Source organism: Protobothrops mucrosquamatus, unplaced genomic scaffold, assembly GCF_001527695.2.
Source record: "Protobothrops mucrosquamatus isolate PMUCROS unplaced genomic scaffold, P.Mucros_1.0 scaffold1295, whole genome shotgun sequence".
Lineage (NCBI taxonomy): Eukaryota > Metazoa > Chordata > Lepidosauria > Squamata > Viperidae > Protobothrops > Protobothrops mucrosquamatus.
In genome coordinates, this window is record NW_015387497.1 from 109,000 (window position 1) to 122,780 (window position 13,781).

Sequence of the window (13,781 nt, forward strand, 5' to 3'; positions counted from 1 at the left end):
TGGAAGGACATTTCTACCTGATCAGAATCTCTTTCACTGAGCTACTTTGGGTGGGTAGTATGAGTATGATTATTGGTGGTGAATCAAGTGAATATTGATTGGGATTTTCAATCCAGTTTACTTCTGCCGTAGGTGTTCACTGAATGATTTGGGGGCACTCACTCTCTTTCAGTCCAACCCATTTCACAGGTTTGTTGTGGGGTGGAAAATAGGAAGGGAGCACTATGTGTGCCTACTTGAGTTTCTCTACAAAAAGGGCAGGAGATAAATCTAGTCTCTGTTTATAACTGTTTGATTAATCTATCATAGTTAAGCAGTTATGTAATGTTCAGTCAGCTAAAATAATAATAAATATCAGCATCATTAGTGTTAAAATCTATTTAGGAATGAAAAGCACATGTAACAGAAAACCTGATGGTTGATTTATATTGTACCACAAAATGTTTTATAGACTTCTTACAAAAGTGGTCTATTTGATATATACATGATATATTCTATTTGATATATACATGCTGTGTGTTTTTGGTTTTTAGGTTCAAGCTTCTCACTTTGAAGGCCTAATCACAACCATCGTTGGCTATGTGCTGCTGGCAGTCTCATTAATTGTCAGTCATGTATCCTTTTATATATTTGCATAAATCTTAACGTTTGAACATTGGTTGATCTCTCTTCTATATTCCAAGACTTAGTAGATTTTGCTTTATCTCTTTTGAGGTAAATCTTCTTGAGGTAGAAAAAATCAATTAATTGTATTCCATTCTTAGATTATTAGCATCAGGCTCCCTCTATAGTAGAGTGTTTGAAGCACAGAGGATTGCATACTCTATTTATGTGGGGCTTAGAATGTCCTGTTGACTGAAATGATTTCCTGTGAATTAACACCTTCAACCATAAAGTAATATTACACTATGAAGTATATCTATTTCTTTGACCATATTATATAGGGTGTAGCAGCGCTTGTAAAATTTCAGAGATCACGTCGCTTGCTTGGTGTGTGCTACATCGTTGTCAAGGTAAGGCAGTCTTAAAAATCAGATATTTACTAAAAGTGAATCTGTAGGCAGAAAGTTATAAAAACCAATACAAATTAAGTCAATATGCAGTGCTTGTGAATATACAAACAACTATCTGACTTTTTATTTTGCAGGTGTCCTTATTAGTGGTGGTAGAAATAGGTGTTTTTCCTCTTATCTGTGGCTGGTGGCTGGACATTTGTTCGCTGGTAAGACTAGTATTTTGGGGAAAACTATTGCTGTACTTTGTTTTGCAGTGCCAATTTTGCCTGAGAGAAGTTATACAGGTAGTCCTCGACTTACAACAGTTCATTTAGTGATCATTCAAACAGCACTGAAAAAAATTACTCATGACTATTTTGCACTTACAACCGTTGCAACATCCCCATAGTGTCATGTGATCAAAATTCAGATGCTTGACAACTGGTTCATATTTATGATGGTTGCAGTGTCCCTGGGTCATGTTATCATCTTTTGTGACCTTCTGATAAGCAACGTCAATGAGGATGCCAGTTTCACTTAACAATCTTGTTACTAACTTAACAACTGCAATGATTCACTTAACAACTGTGGCAAGAAAAGTCGTAAAATGGGGCAAAATTCACTTAACAAATGTCTCACTTAACAGTATAAATTTTGGGCTCGGTTGTGGTCATAAGTTGAGGACTGCCTGTATTTGTAAATTGGAATTTAACTTTTAGATTTTGTTTAGTGTTAGATATTGAAGATTGTTTATTACTATAGTTATATTAAAAAAACATTTATTTTTCACATACAATTAAATGTTGAAATTCTATGAAAAATAATGATAGGCCATCCAGTATCATAATGGAGATTCTATAGGTGTTTTCTTACTATGAGAACATGTAAAAGGTTTGTGTTTTTTGTCATTTAAAGCTCTGAGTCACTCCCAGATTGAAAAGCAGAAAAATATCATTGATATCTTTTACATAGGAAATGTTTGATGCTACTTTGAAGGATAGAGAATTGAGCTTTCAGTCTGCTCCTGGCACTACAATGTTCCTACACTGGCTAGTTGGAATGGTATATGTCTTCTATTTTGCATCCTTCATCCTCCTCCTGAGAGAGGTAAGTACTGAAAATATATTGAAAACCTAGGTGTTAAATGTTAACAGTTTTCCACATTGCAAAAAAATTATTGGATGTTCAAATTAATCAGTGGAACAACCTGCCTCCAGAAGTTGTGAATGCTCCAACACTGGAACTTTTTAAGAAGAGACTGGATAGCCATTTGTCTGAAATAGCATACGGCAGGGGTGTCAAACTGCCGGCCTGCGGACCGGATTCGTCATGGCAAAACCGCACCCACCCCATTGCCGGCAATGGAAAAAAGATTGTGATACGTCGCAAGACGTCACATGACGTTGCGAGTTTGACACCCCTGGTATAGGGTTTCCTGCCTGAGCAGGGGGTTGGACAAGATGACCTCCAAGGTCCCTTCCAAATAATAATAATAATAATAATAATAATAATAATAATAATAATAATAATAATAATAATAATAATAATAATAATAATAGTTGTTGTTGTTGTTATCTAATTCAAAAATTGAAAAAAATGATAGAGGATAACTGTATTATTTCAGCAAAAACAATCTGAGTAAGTCTTTCATGACAGAATATATTGGGATCAGGAATAATCAGGCTAAATACTATGCAGATTTAATTATGTATACCATTAGTATCACGTTCAATTGAACATTTTCCCAAGCCAGCTTATGTAAGATGAATAAAGCAAGAAAATCCTAGCCTGCAATGTTACACTTTGAAAAGAAAGGGCATAGTAGAAAAGGGGAGGAGAATGGGGGAAAAAAAGCAAGCTCAGAGATAAATTTTTAAATTGCCAGATGGAATGGAAGCTCTAAACTAAGTAGGATTAGTGGTTCAGTAGAGCTAGCAGATTCTGTATATGTACTGGATTTGTATTTATTTAAATTTCAACTCTATTTTTCTTTAAATATGTAAGTCATGGGCCTTTATACAAAACTTCAGCGCTAGATGCACTAATAGTATTATTTCATATGCACATATATTTTCATGGGCTACATTAGACATTAACAAATCATAACACAGTATAAAATACCCATAACACCTGCATGTATAAAATTTTACAAATGTCTTTTAATTCAGGCACTATCCTAATTTAAACTGGAATTGGGTACTGCAGCTGAAAAGAATGGATTTTTCCAACATCATATTACCCTAAAAAAAGAATAAATTTAAGGTCCCTTTTAAATATTAGAAAATCAAACTCTGAATGTTGGTCAAGTCTGGGAGATAGTCAAGTTAATCGTAATTGAGTTAATACATTGTATTAAGTGAGGAAATTCCCTTCATAATCAACCGCCCATACTTTTAAAGCTGCCACGGGGGGAAAAAAACCCACATGTTGAAAAATCTAGATGATATGAGAGAAAAAGTACCAGTTCGTTATCAGTGGTTCTTTTTCCACCCAAGTAAATATAAATGACAGTGAAGCAAATAACCAGGTAGATATTTAGGCACACTCTAGAAAACTTTATGGAAATGCAAGAGTTTCATTGTGAAGAAGTCCAACCTTTAGCGTTCCTGGGAAGGTTATTGGTTGGTCCAAGATCAAGTCCAGGATACATGGGCTGCAAGACATGAGTACACAGAATCTAGGTTGGATAGATTGTTCTCACTGAAGAGCTGCCAGCTAGTGGTTATCTTCTGTGGGGCTCTTGCCTTGATATGAAGAAATACACCAAGTAACCCTGTTCAGCTTTCTGAAGTTTGTGACTCATTCCGAGACTAGGTCTGCTCAGGATTGTGATATACAATATCTGACACAACTGCTCCAGATGTTTCCTAGTGGAGTCAGCCTCGGCTGTTTGAATGCTTCCCAACTACTGAAGATGACATTCAACCAGCAGGCTTTTCACATCAGAATCATCTGGCACCCTTTCCTAAAACATTATATCTTTGCTTAGCAGCAAAACTGGCTCACTTGTTCTCAATAGATTGAGGGGGTTGGTATAAATTATACTGAAAATTAATATGGAACATTACAGGTTTTTAAAATATTAAATTATTAGAAAAATAATTTCAAAACATTGAAGTGTTAATTTTCCTTTTCAGGTACTGAGACCTGGTGTCCTTTGGTTTCTGAGGAATTTAAATGATCCAGACTTTAATCCAGTTCAAGAAATGATTCACTTACCCATTTATAGACATCTCAGGAGGTTTATTTTATCAGTGGTAAAGTTACATTTCTAGTTTTTTTGTAGTGTTGTTATTCTTATTGCAACAAATATTTGTGCATTCAGATTCTTTTTATAATTAAATGTTTTCCCTCTACACTCAACATGTCAACTAACAAACTATAATTACTCTCAGGTTTTAATAGACATTTATGATACCTTAACTTTTGTCATATTGAATCTATAGGAAATTTAAACCATAAATAATGGTTTATAAATACGTGTTTATTACCGTCTTTTTGTAATATTCTAAGGAAAAGTGTTCTAAATCACCAGCAGTCTGGTTCATTTTTGTGTCTTACGTAAATAAAAGCTGTCATAGATAATTTCAGTTTTTTCTATATAATCCACATCTGTAGGTTATTTAATAATGTATACACTACATTGTCTTTTTTTTTTTTATGAGTAATCTCACATTAAGAGTACCTTTTTTAATTAAGGGAACCTGAGAATGTGCTTTCAAGGTCAAAATAGTTATAGTTGAACTTTCTTACTAGTTCATAAATGTGGCTATGTGTGAGCAAACTACTTTTATAAATAATCAAATTAATAGCAGGATTTTGATAATACTTGAAATTCTTAGAGAAAACTCGCTATGCATTGGCATTTTTTTCTCTCTTAATTTGTTTGTCTCCATTGCAAAAAATTGTTTGCAAAGGATAGTATGGCTAATTCTTGTTTATCTAAAAAGAATAAATTACAATTTAGCATCGGATTTTGATTCTGTCAAAATCTATGAATCATTTTTTTAATTTTGAAGCTAGGGCAAACTATGGCAGTGAAAGAATGGAAGCTAAGAAAGGAGAAAGAAGTTTGCTATCTTCAAAAATGTAGTATGAATTAAGCTCATTTTGAATTTGCTTTAAACTGAAGCTAAATATGGAAAAGTTACTTCAGAATTATATTTTTTTGTTGTTTCAGATTGTCTTTGGCTCAATTGTGTTGCTCATGCTTTGGCTTCCTATACGAATTATTAAATATCTGCTGCCTCACTTTCTACCATATAATGTAATGCTCTACAGGTAAGATAAACTACTTCATTTCATAGCTGGTAGCTCTGTGTGTGTTTATTTGAGTGAACTGCTGGTTATATAATTGTGAATTGATAACAGTACTGATTAATATTTACCTAGTTTGAATGGATCTTAAAACATGGATTTAATAATATATGAATGGATCTCAGAGTCATATATTTCCCCTTTCATCATCTTTCCCACAACAAAATTTAGTTGTAGGAAACTCTTCAAATCATGTTTTCTGATCTTGACTTTCTGAATAGAATAGAATAGAATTAGAATTAGAATTAGAATTAGAATTAGAATTAGAATTAGAATTCTTTATTGGCCAAGGAATTTGTTTCTGGTGCATAAACTCTCAGTGTACATATAAGTAATAGTGATAATCATGATCATATACAACATGAAAATACATTAATCATAAATTGTGAAATACAACCATCATAAATCATAAGATGCAACACTTAGTGATAGTCATAGAGCACTAGCTAAGCAAACAACAAAAATCATACTAGGTTACAAAAAAACACAATATAAATTGTAAGATACAAGCAGCAAAGTTATAGGCATAAGAAGATATGGATAGGTAATAGGAAAGATGAGGAGTATCATAGTAATATAGCTTTACTAAGTATTTTGACAGTGTTGTAGGAATTAGTTGTTAAGCAGAGTGACAGCATGGGGAAAAAACTGTCCTTATGTCTAGTTGTTCTGGTGTGCAATGCCCTATAGCGTCGTCTTGAGGGAAGAAGTTGAAACAGTTTATGTCCAGGTTGTGAGGGGTCTGTAGATATTTTCATAGCTCTTTTTATTGCTTGTGCAGTATACAGGTCCTCAGTGGAAGGCAGGCTGGTAGCAATTGTTTTTTCTGCAGTTCTAACTATTCGTTGAAGTCTGTCTGTCTTGTTTGGTTGCAGTTCTAAACCAGACAGTTGTAGAGGTGCAAATGACAGACTCAATAATTCCTTTGTAGAACTGTATCAGCAGCTCCTTGGGCAGTCTTGAGTTTTCTGAGTTGGCACAGGAAGAACATTCTATGTTGTGCTTTTTTGATTACATTTTGATATTAGGTGTCCATTTTAAATCTTGAGATATTATAGAACCTAGAAACTTGAAGGTCTCTACTGTTGATACTGTGTTGTCTAGTATTGTAAGAGGTTGTAAAATAGTATGGTTTCTCCTAAAGTCTACAGTCATTTCTACAGTTTTGAGTGTGTTCAGTTCAAGATTGTTCCGGTCACACCACAAGGCTAGTTGTTCAACCTCCCATCTGTATGCCGATTCGTTGTTGTCTCGAATCAGGCCAATCACTGTTGTATCATCTGCAAACTTCAGTATTTTAACAAAGGGATCTTTTGAGATGCAGTCATTGATATATAGAGAGAAGTGGAGAGAGCACACAGCTCGGGGGGGGGGCTGTGATAATTGTACAGGTATCTGATGTGATTTTGCCTAGCTTCACTTGCTGCTTCCTGTCTGTTAGAAAGCTTAGGATCCACTTACAGGCGTGGTCAGGCACAGCTAGCTGATTTAGTTTAGTGAGAAGAATATGTGGAATGATGGTATTGAATGCTGAATTGAAATATACAAAAAGGACCTTTGCATAGGTCTTTGGAGATTCAAGATGTTGTAGAATGTAGTGCAATGCCATATTAACAGCATCATTTGCTGATCTAGTTGCCCGGTAGGCAAATTGCAAGGGGTCTAACAGCAGATTGTGATGTTTTTCAGGTGGGCTAGCCCTAACCTTTTAAAGTTTTTCATAACTACGAATGTCAGAGCAACCGGTCTATAATCATTCAGTTCTTTGATAGAGGCTTTCTTTGGCACTGGGATGATAGTAGAGCATTTGAAGCAAGAAGGAACACAGCACATCTCTAGTGATTTATTAAAGATTCGGGTGAAGATGGGGACTAATTGATGAGCACAAGCTTTCAAGCAAGAAGGAATTATCTTGTCTGAGCCTGGTACTTTTCTAGGCTAACACATATATATATAAGCTTAAATGTGGTTAATTGAAACCAAAATAAAAACAAGGAAAACAAGAAAATCCAAGTTTTCCACTGAACAATACCTTTATATTTGAACCAAACAGTTATTTATGAAAGATAATTTTTTCTTCCTTTTTCATATATGATATATGAGCAGACTTGTATCATTTGGAGGATATTTTTAGACTTTATGATCTGTATCCTAATTTGGATCATGCTAGTCATGGGGGAAACATGCAACACTTAATTTAATTTTGCCTCAGAAGGAATGCCCACAATTAACAATGTTTAAGAAAAAAATGCAACCAATGATATAGTTGCATCAGTACAATTAGACTTGCATCAGTAAGACAGTGAGTTTGTTTAAAATATGTCAGCTTCTTTTATTCCCACAGCGATGCTCCTGTAAGTGAACTTTCCTTAGAATTACTTTTGCTTCAAGTGGTTCTACCAGCTTTGCTTGAACAAGGGCACACAAGGCAGTGGCTGAAGGGGCTTGTACGAGGATGGACTGTTACTGCTGGCTTCTTATTGTAAGTATGAAGAGTTCAGTCCGTTCAAATAATTGAGTTAAACTTTCTGTGACTTAAATAATTGAAGCTGTTTGTCTACTTTACAGTCCAACTCAAAAGAATATACATATTAGGGCTTAGCATTTGTTGAAAATGAAGCAGTATAAATTACTATGCAGCATTTTTATTATATTTATTTTAAGTTTATGCAAGAGAGAAATTGTTTTATTCCTTTAAAATATACATTCTGTATGTGGGTGGGGATGTATGAAGCTATTTGAATATTATCTATTTGAATATATTTTAATTGCTTCCTACATAACCTGTTTTCCCAACTTTTGATATTTTTGAGGCTTTCTTCCCATTTTCTTTCTTATGTGATATGTTATACAAGTAGTCCTCAACTTATGACTACAATTGAGCCCCAAATTTATGTTGCTAAGTGAGAAATTTGTTAAATGAGTTTTGCCCATTTTACAACTTTTCTCACCACATTTGTTAAGTGAATCACTGAAGTTCTTAAATTAGTAACACGGTTGTTAAATGAATCTGACTTCCCCATTGACTCTGTTTGTTAGAGGGTCGCAAAAGAGGATCACATGACCCCAGGACATCGCAACTGTCATAAATGTGAGTCAGTTATCAAGCATCCAAATATAAATCATATGACCATGGGGATGCTGCAACAGTTATAAGTGTGAAAAATGGTCATAAGTCACTTTTTTCAGTGCCGCTGTAACTTTGAACAGTCACTAAATGAACTGTTGTAAGTCAAAGATTACCTGTACTTTGAGGTAGCTTGGGGGGAGGGGAGTAGTACAGGTAGTCCTCAACTTACCACTATTCATTTAACAATTGTTCAGAGTTACAGCAACCTTAAAAAAAATGACTCATGACCTCTACTTGCACTTGTTGCACTGCCCTCATGGTCATGTGATTGCCATTTGTAATCTTTTTTATCAGTTTCTGACAAAAAAATTGAAAAAAGGGTCCATTGGGGAAGCTGGATTTGCTTAATGACCATGTGATTTGCTTAATAACTGGTGATTTGCTTCACCAGCACAATAAAAATTGTTGTAAAATTTAGGACCACAATGACTTACAACAGAAACTCCCATCCTAATTATGGTCATAGGTCCAGGACTACCTGTATTTTGACCCTTTCAGCTAACCTAAAACTTTGAGGATAAATACAGGTAGTTCTTGACTTATAACCATAACGGAGCTTGCCCCTTATGGTCACAAGTTTTGACAGTCTTTAAGCAAGGTACCCATGTGATTGGCTTGCTTAACAACCCCCATCCCTGCTTTTCCTGTTGCAGTCATTGTGCAAATGGGATACCTTGAGTGGAGAGGCTCTAGGAGGCCTAGCACTACAGTATCTTCCCAGCTCACACATGGCCTGGCCAGCCCTCCCCCAACCCTGAGGCACCCTGTGCTCCGCTTTTTCCTCTCACTGGTTTCCCCACAGGCCTTGGGCCTATTTCCCACTCTGCTGGATCCTACCACCTGGTCCTCCCCACCCTCTCCATCATGTACCATCATCTTTGCAGTAGATCTTTGGGAAGCAGCTGTGTAACCTTTCTACACAGTGAAGACCACATGATACCATCCCGGAAGTGGATGCAATTTCAGAGTGGCCACAATGTGGCTGTTCCCAAAATGGCACCTGCTTCCAGGATTACACCACATGGCTTCCACTGTGTAGGAAGGATGAGCAATGAACCAGCTGCTTTCTGAAGATCTGTTTAGCGACAGAAATTTTGCACTCATTTGTGGTTATGTCGAGGACTACCTGTAATGTTTGTGTATTGGACTTCAGGTTGGTCCAGTAAAGGTTAAGCAACTTTCATTTACTTTCACTTAATGAAAGCAACATTTTGTTTAATTTAAATGGAATACAACTGTGCATATATTGCTCAATTGTTGTCGAAAACTCCCTGAATGCTAATGGCAATAGTCATGTATTATCCTATGTGGTGCTGCAGTTGCACACTTAGGCATTTTTTGTTATTTTGACCTTAAGGAGTAAATATGAAGTTGCAGCAATCTCATATATTTATCTCTTTGATAATGTTTTTGCTTAGTGTAGTGGTTAAGGCAGGGGCGTCAAACTCGCAATGTCATTGCCGACAATGGGGTGGGCGCGGTTTTGACGTGATGCATCCGGCCTGTTGGCCAGCAGTTTGACACCCCTGGGTTAAAGCATCAAGGTAGAAACTGGGAGATCATAAGTTCTAGTTCTGCCTTAGGCACAAAGGCAAGTGGGTGACTTTGGGCCAGTCCCCCTTTCTCAGCCCTAGAAGGCAAGCAGTGGAAAATCACTTCTAAAATCTTGACAAGAAAACTGCAAGGGCTTTTCCACCCAATTGCCAGGAGTAAAAAACTGACCTGAAGGCACAGAATAAAGGGGGACTGCTTTCCTGAAACTACATATGATTAGTTTACTTTTTGTTGTTGTTATAGTTTGTTTTACAGTGCTTCTTTTAAACATTCCACTTAATTAAGATGACAGCTTTGGTGTCCAGAATCACTTGTTTGAGATGGGTGGCTATAGAAATTGAATAAATAAATGAATATAATCATGTTTGAATCTGCCATGAAAATAGATTATTCATATTTTATTGCTTATTGTCATTTTTATTCTTTTCATGTTAATATATTCAATTAAATACTATTAAATCTTGTATTAGGGATCTTCATTCTTACTTACTGGGAGACCAGGAAGAGAATGAAAACAATGCAAACCAGCAGCCTAATAACCAACCAGCTCGCAATAATAATGCCATTCCAGTTGTAGGAGAAGGTCTGCATGCAGCCCACCAAGCCATATTACAGCAAGGAGGACCTGTTGGTTTTCAGCCTTATCACCGGCCTTTAAAATTTCCACTCAGGGTAGGCTGTTTTAATACCTAGAATAATTAATTAGTGTCTACTTTATTCTGTGTTTCTCCTATCTGCAGAAATTAATTCTTAGGGTTGTAGTTTTAAGAGGGTATAATATCATCTGTCTCTTTAGCTTATGCTCACTTTGAATCTCATTGTGTTAGGATTGATACAATATTCATGCTTGGCTGGACCTTTTTTCTGTGGGATATAATGAAACAATTATAAAGGCAGTATTTCTGTGTTAAAGGGTGCAGTGGTTTAGCGATTAAGACGCTGGGCTTGCCAGATGGAAAGTTGACAGCCCAGGTTTGAGACCTGAGCACCACGCAAAGGAGTGTTACTTGCCCCAATTCCTGCCCAGCTAGCAGTTTGAAAGCATACAAATGCGAGTAGATAAATAGAGACCACTTCGGTCGGAAAGAACAGCATTCTGTGCACCTTGGTGTGTATAGTCATGCTGGCCCCATGACCACGGAAGTGTTTTGGGACAACACTAGCTCCCTTGGCTAAGAAACGGAGATGAGCACCTTCCCCTAGAGTCGAACACTACCGGATAGGGAAACTTTTACCTTTACTATTTTACCAGGATTGTAAGGACTTGGCTGGAAAAATCTAGACATCTTCTTAACAAAATCATAGGCTGAGACAGCATTTAAGTAGTTCATGTTGGTTTCTCACACAGAAGCAAGTATACAGCATCTTTTAAAGTCCCTTAATCCTCTAGCCATGTGTGAATCAGTATGCGTATATATTTCAGAGAAGGATTGAAATTTGTCTTAATTTTTATATGAAAAGCTACTTTGATTCTTGGAATGCTAGGAGAATATAGTCTGTAGGAATGGAGTGCTCAAATTACACTAGCAAAGATTAAAAGAAATTTTAAAAATTATGTCCTGTTCAGCTGTTCAGACACGGAAGCAAGAACAGACTAAGCATTGCTTGCTTTGTTATGGCTTGCGGAATAAACTCTAATGGTCTGATTCATAAAATCAAATATAATTTTGATTTATAAAATAAGGCATCTTCTCCAGCAATTCAGATTTATTTGAGAGTACATCATGCTAATAGGGCTTATTTGTCAATATAAGAACCATGAGATTTGTGAGGTTACTATCAGTCTTTCTTTAATCTCATATTTCATACATATAAGATACCTGTATTAAATTAATTACTTTTTCTATATTTCAGATATTTTTGCTGATCATTTTCATGTGTATAACACTCCTGATTGCAAGTCTTATCTGCCTTACATTACCAGGTATGCATTTCATAATAACAAGGTATCCATTTTGGTCACTTAATTTTTCATTAATCTTGCATGTTATGCTGTGTAGCTTTCTATAACAATGAGGCCTCTTCTTAAAATGCTTCCTTTTGATCTCTCAGAGATGCACAGCTATAAGATCTCTAACGTCCAATGGTTGGGAAGAGTGGTGGCTTCTTAATTGAATCAGTCCTGTAGAAAGCAGATTCCATGATCCATTCATATTTGTTTCATTGAAGACTACAGCACTAAGTCTATCTTGGTCAATCTGATAGATTATCTCTGTTTAGAGATGTAATTCTATTAGTGTTGTTTGATTTATTAGTAGTTCTAAGTGCCATTAACCATGGTATACTTCTGGAACCCTTGAGAAATTTGGAAATAGGAGACATGACTTTGTGATAATTCCATTCCTATTTCAGAGCCAGACTTAAGATAATATTGCTCAGAGGCCATTTTTATTTCAAAAGGGAGCTGTTAAATCATGTTTCAGGATTCCATTCATTCTCAATCTTTTGCACTATCTATGTGAAAGTATTGGGAGAAATCATCAAGAAATTTGGAGCTGAGTGCTTTCAATAGGTGGACTGATACCCATATCTATTTTTTGTGACACTGTCAGAAAATGGTATTTGCAATCAGTAACGATAAGAAAGAATATTGAAATGGAATCCAGACAAGATGGAGGTCTTATTGTGAGGGGCCATAATTCCAGAGAGATAGTCCATTTGCCTATTTGAATCAGATTATATGCTCCCATGAGAAGCAAATACACTGTTTGAGAATTTTTCTTAAGTTCTGAAATATGTACTTACCTCGATTGAGGCAATGGCTACAAAAGCTTTTTATCAGTTTCAGGTGATTTACCAACTACAACTGTGAGAATCAATTTGATCTAGTAGTAAGGCACCAGACTAGAAAGCAGGAGACCATGAGTTCTAGTCCTACCTTAGCCATGAAAGCCAGTTGGGAGATCTTGAACCACTCACTCTCTGTCAATCCAGCCCACCTCACAGGGTTGTTGTTGTGGGAAAGGTGTGTTGGATGTTTGCTGCCTTGAGTTATTTGTAAAAATAATAAAAAGGATAGAAACAAATAAATTTAGTAGTTAAGGTGCTAGAACAGAAACTGAATTCTAGTCTTTCTTTAGACCAGCCCAAGTTGTATTAGATAATGCCCCTTTATGAATCTCAGCATGTATTGGTTCACCCACAGTTGCTTGTTTGATGGCAGGTTAAAATCAAGTTATTCTGTGTTGCCACTCCAAGTCTTGGGATTGCTGCCTAACATTTTTATTGGCTTCTAAAAAGGCCTTCAAAAGATTTTTTTTTTTGTTCAGGCTTTTAGCTGTTCGTTTTAACTGTTAGTGTTAATTACTTGTTTTACTTTAAATGTTTGGATTTTAAATTTGTTTTTATTGCAAACCACCAAGAGCATTGTAAATCAGCAATATACAAAATTGTGTAAGTAATCAATCTAGTACACAATTCAGGTTCCTAGAAAAATGCTGGATGTGCTTTTGACTTCAGAGGAAACTAACTGTAGAACAAAGAGTGGCAAGTGTTTTTGCAAGCATCCATTTTTTTGTGCGTAATGCAACTATGCAGTGCACTTGCAATACATACTGTTTGGATCAATAAAAAGTAATTTTACAATAACTTTCTAGGACCTTCCTTTAGTAAACAATAAGGACCTCCAGCTATTGAAATTGTCTTCAGTTTAATAAAATGTTTGCAGCAGACAACTTACTGGACCAGTCCATTATATTTATGGAATGAGTTTTAAGTTTTTGGATCCATATTATTTTATGACCATAAGATAACACAGACCTTTCTCACTAGCAATAATTAATATT

At 35.8% G+C, this 13,781-nt stretch overlaps 1 protein-coding gene across 1 annotated transcript in view; it reads left to right on the forward strand.

The window, feature by feature from the left end:
• MARCH6 (membrane associated ring-CH-type finger 6) overlaps window positions 1-13,781 on the forward strand; it is a 58,636-nt gene that overhangs the window by 34,407 nt on the left and 10,448 nt on the right. Inside the window, exons 12-20 of the mRNA XM_015821281.1 lie at window positions 534-614; window positions 945-1,013; window positions 1,148-1,222; window positions 1,968-2,102; window positions 4,133-4,252; window positions 5,176-5,276; window positions 7,657-7,794; window positions 10,467-10,668; window positions 11,851-11,920. Of these exons, the coding sequence (XP_015676767.1) occupies window positions 534-614; window positions 945-1,013; window positions 1,148-1,222; window positions 1,968-2,102; window positions 4,133-4,252; window positions 5,176-5,276; window positions 7,657-7,794; window positions 10,467-10,668; window positions 11,851-11,920 (991 nt within the window). The remainder of the gene's footprint in view (window positions 1-533; window positions 615-944; window positions 1,014-1,147; window positions 1,223-1,967; window positions 2,103-4,132; window positions 4,253-5,175; window positions 5,277-7,656; window positions 7,795-10,466; window positions 10,669-11,850; window positions 11,921-13,781) is intronic.